We start from the raw sequence: 13,801 nt of genomic DNA on the forward strand, positions 1-13,801 counted from the left end.
GATGGGAAAATTGGATAGCCACATGCAGAAGAATGAAACTGGACCCCTATCTCTCTTCATATATAAAAATCAACTCAACATGAATTAAGTTAAATGTGAGAGCGGAAACTATTAAAAAGGCTAGAAGAAAACTCTCCTGTACCTTGGTTTAGGCAAATAATTTATAACAAACACCTCAAAAGTACAGGCAACAAACCCAAACATAAATAAATGGGAATTAAATTGAAAAGCTTCTGCATAGCAAAAGAAATAATCAATAGAGTGAAGAGACAACCTATTGAATGGGAGAAAATATTTAACAACTATTCAGCCATTATGGAAAACAGTAAGGAGATTTCTTCAAAAACTACAAATAGAATTACCATTCAATCCAGCAATACCCCTGCTGGGTATCTACCTAATGAAAAGAAATTAGTGTATCAAAGGGATACATGTACTAGCATATTTATCACAGTGCTATTCACAATAGCAAAGATATGGAATCAATCTAAGTGTTCATCAACAAATAAATGGATAAGGAAAATGTATGTGTATGCATAATGAAATACTATTTGACCTTAAGAAAGAATGAAATTGGCCAGTCATGGTGGCTTACACCTGTAATCCCAGCACTTTGGGAGGCCGAAGCGGGCAGATTACCTGAGGTCAGGATTTCGAGACCAGCCTGGCCAACACCGTGAAACCCCGTCTCTACTAAATATACAAAAATTAGCAGGGCATGGTGGCACACACCTGTAATCCCAGCTATTTGGGAGGCTGAGGCAGGAGAATTGCTTGAGCCTGGGAGATGGAGGTTGCAGTGAGCCACCACTGCACTCCAGCCTGGCTGACAGAGCAAGACTCGGTTTAAAAAAACAAACAAAAAAAAAACAGCAACAAAAAAATGGAATCATGTCATTTGAAGTAACATGGATGGAACTAGAGGTCCTTATCTTATTTGAAATAAGCTGGGCACATAAAGACAAATATTGTATGTTCTCACTTATATGTAGGAATTAAACATTTTGATCATATGGAGGTTGAGTGGAAAGATAACAGAGACTAGGAAAGGTGACTGCGTTGGGGAGGAGAGAGGATGAAGAGAAGTGGGTTAAACGGTACAAATATATAGTTGGAAGGAATAAATTCAGTGTTTGATTGCAGAATAAAATGAGTATAGTTTTAAAAAATGTACTGTGGTGCTGGACACCCTAAATGCTCTGACTTGAGGATACGCATTATATACTTGTAACAGAATTTCACATCTGCCCCATAAACTGGTAAAAAAACAACAACCCAGAAAAGCCCTATGGGTGTCTAGAAGGAAAAATTATCACCAAGCATTGTATAGGCCTTATATGAGAGAGAGAATTCGTGTGGGTGTCAGAAGCAGGCACACACTGGGGCATTGGAATTTAAGCACAGAGGAAGTAGACATTTTTATGTGACAATTATGTGGAATATAGGATTCAGCATTTGAACATCATGTAAAAAGAATAAAATTAAATGTTAAGAAAATCAAGGGATAAAGCAGTTCTCACCAAGGAAGTTTTCTTTTAAAAATTCTTTCTTATTCATTTTCTAATCTGTTTTATAATATTAAAGTAAATAAACTTCCCTGTGAGGGCCCAAGATTAATGAAACCTCTAGGCCTTGTATTTGAGCAAATCACATTTTTATTTGATATTTCTTTTAGTAGCAGATATCTATCTCCTGAGGGTCTTGGCGTAAATCTAAGAAGAATTCTTCCATTTTAAAATTTGTTATATATTCATTTATTAAACCTTTACTAAGTCTTACTATTCTAAGGCAATTACAAAAGCTCTCTTCAGTCCTTACCTCTCTCCTGTCTTCAGTACTGCATACTTGACTGCCTCATGGATCTTGCCATCTGGATGTCAACGTGATAATATCATCTTTTGTATAGGTAGTTGAATTTGGTTTGTACATATTTTGTTAATATTCATTACTTTCTTGTTTTATCCATGAGAGAGATTGGCCTTTAAGTTTGTTGTTGTTTGAGATAGAGTCTTGCTCTGTCACCCAGGCTTGAGTGCAGTGATACAATCTTGGCTCACTGCAACCTCCGCTCCCCAGACCCAGGCGATCCTAACACCTCAGCCTCTTGAGTAGCTGGGACCACAGGCGCACACCACCATGCCTGGCTATTTTTTGTATTTTTGAAAGAGACAGGGTCTTGCCATGTTGCCCAGGATGGTTTCAAACTCTTGGGCTCAAACAATGCTTCTGTCTCGGTCTCCCAAAGTGCTGGCATTGCAGGCATGAGCCGCTGCACCCAGCTGGCCTTAGTTTGTCATGTAATGTCTTTTTTGAACTTTGTATCAGGGTTATATGATGACCTGGTGAATTGTATTTTGATAATAGTGTAACTCTACCATCTTTCCTTTTTTTAATATTTGCATGACATCTATTTCTGTCTTCTTACTTTCACCTTTTTTTGATACTAACATTTGAATTATGTCATTTACAAGCAGCCTAAAATTTGATTGTTAAAATTCCATCTGGCACTCCTTTGTCTTTTAATTAGAGTATTTACTTCAGTAATACTTGGTGTAATTACTGATGTATTTAGCTTTAAATCTACCCACGATGTTTCTGTTTGTTCTCTATTTGTTCAACCTATTCTATGTTCCTTTTTCTCTCCTTTATTGCCTTTAAAAAATTAGTCCATTTTTTCATCTGCTCTCTTATTTGTTATACATTATTTTATTATTCATTTTGAGGTTACTTTGGTGATCACAACCTACATGATTGTCTTAGGAAAGACTAACATGGCCGGGGGTGGTGGCTCACGCCTGTAATCCCAGCACTTTGGGAGGCCGAGGCAGGCGGATCACAAGGTCAGGAGTTCAAGACCAGCCTGGCCAACATGGTGAAACCCCGTCTCTACCAAAGATGCAAAAAATTAGATGGGCATCGTGGCGTGTGCCTGTAATCCCAGCTACTCGGAGGCTGAGGCAGGAGAATCGCTTGAACCCGGGAGGTGGAGGTTGCAGTGAGCCGACATCACGCCATTGCACTCCAGCCTGGGTGACAGGGCAAGACTCTGTCTCAAAAACAAAAACAAAAACAAAAACAAAAAAAGGAAGGCTAACATAAATTAGTAATTTTACCTCTTCCAGGACATTGTAATTGCAAGGACCTTGGATCATGTTAACTACATTAATTCTATTCTTTCCTTTTGTGCCACTACCATATATTTTAATTCCACATATGTATTGAACTCCCCCAAAATTATTATTTTGTACAGTCTGTATTAATCTGTAATTACCATATACTTACACTTTCCATTGCTTTTTTTCCCATTTTTTCCCATTTTTCCCATTCGTTGCTTCGGTTGTATTTGTGATTATTTTATTCTGCCTGAAGAAAACTGTTTTTAATAGTTCTTTTAATATAGGTCTCCTGCAGGTGAACTAACTCAATTTTCTTTATCTGAGAATATCTCTATCTGCCTTTAATTTTTGATGGAAATTTGATTGTTAGCAATTTTTGTCTTCTGGCTTCCCTTATTTTAGTTCTGACTGTTACTCTCTTGAGTGTAATTTACCTTTTTTCTTTTGGCTGTTCTTAGTAATTTTATTTCCTGTTGTCTTTTCACATTTTACTATGATGGTCCTAGTTTTGCATTTTTGCTTTTGTATCTAAGTTTATCTTCTTTGTAGTTTATTGTGTTTCTTTAATCTGCAGTTTGCAATCTTGAATCATTTTGGAAGCTTGGCCATTGTTTTTGAATATTGCTTTTACTCCATTCTTTCTTTCCTCTTTTTTGGAATTCTGGTCATATGTATTTTAGGTTTTCTCACCATGTCTCTTATGCTTTTTTTTTTTTTTTTGTATATTCCAAATTATTTCCAATCTCTTCCTCAATCTGAATAGTTCCTAATGAACTGTGTTTCATGTCCCTAATTCTCTCTTTGGCTATTTGTGAGCTGCTCTTAAGCACATCTATAGAATTCTTAATTTTAATTATTATAATTTTCTGTTTTCCATTTGGTCTGATTTTTATTTTATTTAACTGTTTTCTATAGAGCCATTTCTGGGATAAAGTTATCTAGTTTGTCCTCTGTTTCCTTGAGTATATTAACCAGTTATCTTATAGTCCATTCTGATAACTCTATTCTGTATTCTGTATGTCTGTTTCTATAACATATTCCTTAAGCTTGGTATGTGTTCTTATCCTTGTGTCTGTCTAGTAATTTTTATTTTATTTCACACATTGTTTTTTAAAAAATTATGGTGATAATTTGAGAGTCTTGAAGGTGTCTTCCTCCAGATACCACTTAATGTTGCTTTTGGCAGGCAATTCATCTAAGACTATGTTACCCTAATGCAATAAGGCTTGAGTTGATTGGAAACTGAATTTCAGTACTTGTGTAATAATCTATTTTTTGTTGACCTTTCTACTAGTTTAATCCCAGTTTTAGCCCTTTAGAGCCCCATCTGAAATTCTGGGGCTATTTCCTGGTCATATCCACCTGGATGGGTCCTGAACTCTAATATTTATCTCCTGTATCCAGTGAAGCTGCCGAAAGTTCTCCTCAGTTTCTTCAGCTCTCAGCATCCACTTGCAAATAAGTAGGCCATTAGTGGAATACCTGCTCCAATGTTGGGCTCACTTGTTTTCACTTTTCTTTGTTCCCTCAAGTCTTAGCTGTTTTTATAGCTCTCTGATTCCTTCAAATGTGTAATTATAATTGTCTTATCTAGCTTTTCTAGTTTTGCTCTGTGGAAGAGTTGGTCTGATCAAGTTAAACTGCTGTAAACAGAAATAGATGTTTCCAAATGTATTGATTTTTATTGTTTCCTGGGATACAAGCTCTACAATCATTGGTACTTTATTTTCTTTGTATCTCAGGTGACTAGAAAAGTGCCTGACATTTAGTAGAAGCTCAGTAAATATTTATTTGTTGTTTGTTTTTATAGTTGAGCACTGGACAGTCTTAACTCCTGAGATGAATATGTCTGCAACTCAGTGACCATGGGACTGCCTATTACATATTAGTGAGTGGTAAAGGTTTGGGACCTGCTAGATTGTTATTCCAGAGTGGGGAAAGATTACTCCACTGAATAAATTTTAAAAGGGTTACTGAGTGAGAGAAATATAATTGTGTTTTATTATTTCTAAAATATATTTTGTTAAAGTCAATGTGTGAGCTACAAATCAATGACTAAATCAGTTTTTAAAAAGTATTTCTTGAAGGGAAGGAAGGACAATGGTTAGTAAAGATAATGCTTTCAAAGTATTACTTGATGCTAACATGACTAGGTCTATATACACATTATCTTCTTACAGAACCCTTACTGCTAACATGCTACTCTCTCCCAGATTATCATGTATTCACCTTTGACAGACCCCTGTGCCACAGACTCCTATTTGGTCTCTACCCAGATTTGTATTTCTGGCACTGGAACCTTGCCCTTTAGTCTACTTAGGAGTTGTACTGTCAATCACCAACGGACACTGCATGTTTCTCTTAATGCTTTTAAAAAGAAACTACCTTGTAACAATACGAATTCTCAATCAGCAGCAGGGAATCTAGATTAGAGGAAAAAAAGTACAGTTTCTCCTTCCTAATTACAAATTAACTCCTAAATATAAAAAGATTATGATATATTGTTTATAAAAATGCTTCCTACAATTTTTCTCTTTTCTGTATGCATTCCTTGCATGATGTCTATCAACACTTTCCATCAAGAGGTGAAGTCTGTTACTATAGCCCTTGAATCTGAACTGAGCTATTTGACTTGCCTTGGCTAATAGGATATTAGAAAACAGGGCACAGTCAGAAACTTTAAAAGTTCTCATGCATTGGGATTGCCCTACATTGCTACTTTTGAAACAAGACCACTCTTCCTTTGGAAAAACTTGGGCTAAGCTGATAAATGCTGGAGACGTATGGTCCATTCATCATCTTTACCCCAACCAACTTCCCAATGTGTAAGTGAGGCCATGTGGAACCAACTAGGCCTCAGTCAACCCACTATCAAAAGAATCACCAAGCTGAGCCCAACTTAGATTGCTGACCCATAGAATCATAAGAAGCTACTACATTTTATGGTAGTTTGTTACATAGCAAAAATTAAGTGATCCAGAGAGAATCATGACCATCATTATTAATCATTTTCATGGACCATTTTTATGTTTTTGTCAGTTGTGTATGTCTGCATTCTACATTTGTTTGCATATTATGGTAGTATTCATTACTGTACTTGAGATTAAAGATGTATAATTACTTAAAGCCTTTATTTAATACTATTGATTAGGCTGGAAGAGTGTTACATCCTAGGAGGATAAATGAATAGATGTTTTTCTTCCTGTGCTGTCTCAGAAAGTTAGTTCCAAATCCAAAGTTTTTCTTGAAAATTTGTGAACAGATTTTATATTTTTAAGTTGCTTTATCCAGCAAGCCCTGATTCTACATAAATAAGTCTTCTGTCTGTGAAATAAAATTATTTATTCCTGGACAGCAAAAGTACCCTTTTGTATCAAGCACCTTAGAAACCATGGGAATTTTAGATTTCTGTAGCCAAGATGGATGAGCACTTATTAACTACAGGATGCCCAACCTTGTAAGTGGACTGATTTTTATAATTTGTGAAGCAATTTGTTCTTAACTCCTCTTATTAGATTGTATGCCGTTAGAAGAATGATGAAGTTCCATGTTCCATGTTCAATTCTAATAAGTACACAGTGAGTGGTAGCTATTCTTGTATCACTCAGTCTCAGATATATACTAGAGCACCTTAGTCATTTATAGCAAAATAGATTTATAACTTGTACTACAAGTGCAAATGACTTGCCAGTGTCAGGATTAACAATACTTATTACAGTCAGAGAACCTCAGAAATGGCTGCCTACAACCAAGGTATTGTTTGCATTCTACTGCTGCGTCCATTGACTTTTAGTGGGGTTGGATTGAGAAAGTGTTCTCATTTAACAAGTGTTCTGGATCACAAGCAACATTCTACTTACATCCTGGAGAACACAGGATGTTACTTTTCTGTTACTTTTAACACTTGTAGAATGCACATGCAAAAATACTGAAAATTAAAGTTTGAAAGGAAAAAGGAAGAATGGAGGAAAAGAAGAAGTAAAGGAAAGAAGAGAGCAATGGAAGGGGAGTGGGTGAGGGAAAAGTGGGCATGTAATCTGCCTATCTAGGAAAATTAGCCTTAACGTAGTTGCATATATGAGATAATGAGCAGAGTCTAAAGTTGTGGCTGAGTTTTCAACAGTTGGTAAGCAAACTTCATGGATGTTTCCTTTATTCAGAGAACAATTCATTTCTAGAAACACATAACTGATGTAGCATCAGAAAACTCTGTCTTAAACACATTTATTTTGTGGTGGTGCATCATTTTTTTATATACTTTCATACTTGTACATTATAATGTTGAGCTTTGTACCACAATGATTATTACATCTTTGTTATTTACTCATAGTGAGTTATGAAACTATATGAATATTTTCTGTTAAACAGCTAAGCTTGAGGACATCCAAGAATGCAAACATCCTCTATAAGATCTTATGTTTATTTTTTACAGGTACATTAGCTGTAAGCAGGATAATAACTATAATATCTAAGGAATTAAGACTGGACAGTAGTGATTTGTTATAGGCTTTTGCTGAAGTATGAAGATTTCTGTAGTTGAAGATAATCCCTGAATCCTAAAAGGACTGTAGAAAATGCATAAGACAAAAATTGTACTTACATTTAAAAAAATAGCAAAACTGCCCAAGTACAGTATGGAGGAAATAGGCTTAGCAGCAGTGTACATGAAAAAGACTAAAGGGATTTAGGCAATGTAAGTCAACAGTGTGAAATAAATTCTAAAACTAATTTCATCTTGAGCTTGAGCTCTATTAATATAACTAGAACAAGGGGAGCAAGGATTTACTTTATTCTTGCTGATCATTATGGAATTCAGATCTAGGGACATAGGCAGACTGGAACACATTTAGAAAAGAGCAGCCAGCATGGAGAATATTTTTTTATATGAGGTATGGCTAAAGAAACAAAATATACATGGTGATATGGTTTGGCTCTATGTCCCCATCCAAATCTCACCTCAAATTGTAATCTCCATAATCTCCATTTGGCAAGGGCAGGACCAGGTGAAGGAATCCAGTCTTGTAGGCGGTTTCCCCCATGCTGTTCTGGTGATACTGAGTGAGCTCTCACAAGATCTGATGGTTTTATATGCATCTGGCATCTCCCAGGCTTGCACTTACTCCGTCCTCCCTCCCGCCCTGTGAAGAAGGTGCCTGCTTCCCCTTTGCCTTCCACCATGATTATAAATTTCCTTACAATCATGAGAACTGTGAGTCGACTAAATCTCTTTCCTTTACAAATTACCCAGACTCAAGCAGTTCTTTATAGCAGTATGAGAATGAACTAACATACATGGTTTAAAGCAAGCTTGTCCAACCCACGGCCCAAAGACCACATGCAGCCCAGGACAGTTTTGAATGTGGCCCAACACAAATTTATAAACTTTCTTAAAACATCATGAGATTTTTTTTTTTTTAGCTCATTAGTTATCCTTAGTGTTAGTGTATTGTATATGTGACCCAAGACAATTTTTCGTCTTCCAGTGGCCCAGGGAAGCCAAAAGATTGGACACCCCTGCTTTGGAGTAAAGAAGACTTAGAGAACATGATAGCTATAGTAGTTAGCATGTTTTCAATTACAAGTAAAATCATAACCCATCAAAGTGTTTTAAGTAACAAAGATAATTTATGGGTTCTTATAACTTAAAAGTTCAGGAGTACGTTGTATTTTAGGTGAGGCTCAATTCAGTGGCCTAGTTAATCTTTCTCTCTACTTTGCTTTCTATAGTGTTGGCCAAAATTGGCTGGCACTGTCTCCTTCCTTGGGACAATTTAACTGCTGGTTTGCTAGCAATAATCAGAGCTGTGTGCTGCTTCTTTCATATCAAGCAAGTGTTAGAAAAACCTTCTTTCCCCAGTAGCTTGATGGAAAAGAGAAGAACCTTCTTTCCCCTGACCCCAGGAAGTATCTCTAGTATCTCACTGGCCAGAGTTGTGACTTGTGCCAATTTCTGAACCAATTATAGTGGGCCATTGGGATAATGTACACAAAGTAGTGTAGCTAATCAAAAATCTACCTCTTGAGCAGAGATATTATATCTATCAGGCTACTAGGAGAAACAGAATCAATAAGAAGTAGATAAATATATATATATGATACCTTATTATATGAAGAAATTTATTTCAAGGAGTTAACTCACCTGATTGTGGGGTCTGACATATGTGAAATCTGTAGGACAGGCCAGCAGGCTGGAAACTATCTGGTAGAAGCTGATGTCGTGGTCTTGAGGCAGAATTTCTTCTTCCTCTGGGAAACTTCAGGCCTTTCAACTGATTGAATGAGGCACATCTACATTATTAAGGATAATAGCTTTTAATTAAAGTCAGTTGATTGTAGATATTACACATATTTACAAAATGCATTCATAGAAACACATAAGTTAGGGTTTGATTAAATAACTGGGCACTGTAGCTTAGCCAAGTTGGCATATAAACTATCATGGATGTGATCAATCTTTCCCAAAATATGTAACTGAAATTATGAGTTCCTTTTAGAATTGACAGATTGGAAACTAAGGTAGCCAACAAATATCCTTTACAGTATCTAACAGTACATGTATGAAAGGCTGCTCTGGGGAATAGGTTTTCAACTTGCTTGACATAGGGGAGTACTAGGGACAAAAGTTATAGAAATAGTGATAAAATAGCTATCAAGTAAAAAAGAACTGTTTAACAAAACAGTAGTGAGTTCCTATTACTGAGAATGTTCAAACGTGAGCTGAGGACTGTGGTGTAAGACCCCAGATTAAGGCCTAGTTATTATGTGTTCCTTAACTTCTGGGGAAAGTAATGTTTTGCTTAAGAGGAGTTCAATAGAAAACAGGTATAATTTTATTTTACTCATATTAATATCAAATAGTACCTGAGATATTATGTCCATCAGGATTCTCCAGAGAAACAGAACCAGTAGTATGTACACACGCACACGCACACACACACTATATATATATATGTGTGTGTACATATATATGTACTCTCTGCACTATATATACATGTATTCTCCGCACTATATATACATGTATTCTCCACACTATATATATATGTACTCTCCACACTACATATTTATGTATTCTCCACACTATATATATATATATGTACTCTCCACACTATATATATGTACATATATTTGAGTGCATATATGTGTACATGCACACACACACACGTCTCACTCTCTCTATATATAACCCATATATATACCATATATATATAGAAAGACAATGTGTGTGTGTGTGTGTGTGTGTGTGTGTGTGTGTGTTCATGAGGCATTTTATTTGTAAATGTGTATTACATCTCTAGAAAAAGAATCGCAGCATTTTCCCTCTGTGTGTTTTCTTCTTGCTTCTTTGTGGTCCATGAGGCCAGCTGAGGTTGTCATTACAATGAAACCAAACTGGCAGGACGGAAACAGATTATTTTGCCATTTTTCTAGATCTTTGAGTTGTACATCAAATCTGGGGGCTGATCACTCCACACTTGTTTAGCCTGCCTGTGAGGTTCACAACAATTTTCCCAGCAATGTGATCATCAGTGATTTCAAATTCGCCCATTTGATCATGCTGCATCATCACATTGAGAAACTGGACAATAACTTCGGAGCTCGGCCTAATAAGAACCTCATTTGCCTCTCTTTCTGGCGTTGTTGATGCTCTTGAGAGCGTCAGCCAGGACATCCATGTGCACCATTGTGGTGGCGTGGAAGGAGCTGTAATTTATATTTTTAATATACATTATAAATAAATTAATTTTTTCTCAAATAGCCTAGCCACAAGTTTCTCTCCCCACTGTATTCTTGCAGATAAGGTTACCTAGCCAAACAACCCTTTTTATCAAAGGGATCAGGCATAATTTTTGCTTATCCCTCATTAGCAGGTTCAATTCCTGCCAGCTCAAGGGATTATCCAAACAAGCCAATCACATTCTTCTGGGGACCAGGGGGCAACCCAGCCTCTTAAAATCTCCTTCTCACAGCCCCTGGTTTTCCAGTCTCTTCCTGAGTGCAACCCCTATGTGACCCTGCATGGCAAGTAATGTCTTCTTCCCTTTGGCTGGGAGGGGAATATATGTGATTAATAAACTTTTGACTCAGAAGATTTGCATGCAGCCAATAAACATATGAAAAAAGCTCAACGTCACTGATCATTAGAGAAATGCAAATCAGAACCACAACGAGATATCGCCTCACACCATTCAGAATGGCTGTTATTAAAAAGTCAAAGAATAATAGATGCTGGCGAGGTTGCAGAGAAAAAGGAATACTTATACACTGTAGTGGAAGTGTAAATTAGCTTAACTGTTGTGGAAGACAGTGTAATGACTCCTCAAAGACCTAAAGTCAGAAATACCATTCAACCCAGCAATGCCACCACTGGGTATATACCCAAAGGAGTATAAATTGTTGTATTATAAAAACACATGTGCACAAATGTTCATTGCAGCACTATTCACAATAGCAAAAACATGGAATCAACCTAAATGCCCATTAATGGTAGACTGGATAAAGAAATGTGGTACATATACACCATGCAATACTAAGCAGCCATAAAACAGAATGAGAACATGGCCTTTGCAGGAACATGGATGGAGCTGTAGGCCATTATCCTTAGCAAACTAATGCAGGAACAGAAAACTGAATACCACATGCTCGTGGTTATAAGTGAGAACTAAATGATGACCACACATGGACACATAGAGGGGAACAACACACACTGGGGCCTACCAGAGTGGGGAGGGTGGGAGGAAGGAGAGGATCAGGAAAAATAACTAATGGATACTAGGCTTAATACCTGGGTGATGAAATAACCTGTACAACAAAACCCCATGATACAAGTTTGCCTATATAACAAACCTGCCCATGTACCCCTGAACTTAAAAGTTAAATAAAATAAATAAAATAAAACAAACTTCTGTTTCATCTGGCCAGTGTTGGGCCAGATGAAATCCTGTGTTTGGCCATATTCACAACTTAGAATTGGCATCCCTCTCTCACCAATGGTATATACAGGAGGTAATTAAAACAATGACTCTCCTTTCTGTCCACTTACACAGCAGTGATGTTGTATTGGGGAAAAATTCAAATATCAGTTATGTGATAGTAACAATTGACTTGTGAGTTGCCTTTCAATAGCAAGATTCTGTTATTTCTGTGTTTCCAATGCTAGTATTAGCATTTTTATTTTCCCAATAAGAACAGGGCAATTTGTTCATTATTCTGTTAGTGGCACCCATCAGATTATTTTGTAAACTGTTTATACATCTTTTCCTCTCAGCTCAAAGTACAGAAAGTCATGCTTTATTAATCTTTATGTACACTCCAAATAACATAATGCCTGACCCATAGCAAATATTCAGTTACTTTCTCCATTGGAATTGTATTTAAAAATTACTAATGAGCTGTGAAGTTCACCTTAAACAACATACCATGTAAGTAAATATCATAAACGTAAATTATCCAACACTGTTGAAATCCAAACTCACTCTACCCACCTTTAGACAGAGGGAATGACATCTTGAGAGCATTGCCCAATTTTCTCTTCTCATTCACCTTCCAAAATGCATGCTAGTTGCCTTAAGGCTTCTGAAGAACCGTAAAGGCAGCATCTCACTTTGTGTAGGAAGAAGAATTAATATAGCTGCAAGGTGATCCCAACTCCTGCCTGTCTGTTGGTTCTGAATGCTCCATTCACTTCAGAATCCCTGCTGAGAGATAATACATTGCTTCAGCAAGAAGGCATTTATTTTAGTCATAGTTTCATTCTTCAAGTTTATAGCTGCATAGCACCCTATTCTAATTTATAGGAAAAACATGGAGAAAGCTAAAATGATTGGTTTGAACATATTTGACATCTTTTTTAAGATTTATATTATAGTGTTGTATTTAAATTGGCTTACTTGTTATTCTTTTGATAGAATGACATATGCTTTTTTCTGTACCCAGAGATTTAAGAATTTTTTAAGAAAATATGAAAGACCTGGTTTGACATAGGAATTTTTCTAACTTATGAATATATTGTATCCCTTCACAAAGATATACAATAAATTGTGTTTATCAGCAGTAATAAAATTACATTAAACCAGCTCTGGTGTTTGAAACCCAAGATGTATAGTTTCCATATCCATGTCTTTATACAACACTAAGCACTCAATAAATATATATCGGTTAAATCATGTAATAATAGAATGTGCTGCCTTCCATTGATCATAGACTTTAGAAAGACTTCAATCTAACAGAAGTGTTTTCTCTATCTCCTGGGTTTACTCACAGTAAACAAATCCGAGCTATGCTGGGCCAGTTCAGCCAGGCAGAAGCCTTATTAATGAAAGCTGGAGTGCAGCCAGGAACTTTTGATGGAGTTCTTATGGATCTTGGGTGTTCCTCCATGCAACTTGATACTCCTGAAAGAGGTTTTTCCCTTCGGAAAGATGGCCCTTTGGACATGAGAATGGATGGTGGCAGGTGAGTATTCATAAAGCATTTCATCTCACAACAAGAAATCAATTTGTCAAAAACACTCTGAATTAAATTTTTTTAAGACTACAGAATTTCCATTACATGCCTACACCTAACACTACCAATACATAATAAATCAGTTTGTTTCATACTCATTATACACATCAGCATTTCTCTGGATTTGGGATTTTTAAAGAAAAACAATTATTGCCTTTACACAAAATAGTGAAGAGGATAAC

The 13,801-nt window shown here is 36.4% G+C and overlaps 1 protein-coding gene and 1 pseudogene across 2 annotated transcripts in view; one reads left to right on the plus strand and one right to left on the minus strand.

The window, feature by feature from the left end:
• Positions 1 to 13,801, plus strand: part of METTL15 (methyltransferase 15, mitochondrial 12S rRNA N4-cytidine) — a 225,727-nt gene that overhangs the window by 168,940 nt on the left and 42,986 nt on the right. For both annotated transcript variants that reach the window (XM_031016303.3, XM_055356573.2), the window contains exon 5: positions 13,377 to 13,568. In XM_031016303.3, the coding sequence (XP_030872163.1) occupies positions 13,377 to 13,568 (192 nt within the window). The remainder of the gene's footprint in view (positions 1 to 13,376; positions 13,569 to 13,801) is intronic.
• LOC134759310 (small ribosomal subunit protein uS8-like) lies at positions 10,383 to 10,798 on the minus strand (annotated as a pseudogene).

Source organism: Gorilla gorilla, chromosome 9, assembly GCF_029281585.2.
Source record: "Gorilla gorilla gorilla isolate KB3781 chromosome 9, NHGRI_mGorGor1-v2.1_pri, whole genome shotgun sequence".
Classification (NCBI taxonomy): domain Eukaryota; kingdom Metazoa; phylum Chordata; class Mammalia; order Primates; family Hominidae; genus Gorilla; species Gorilla gorilla.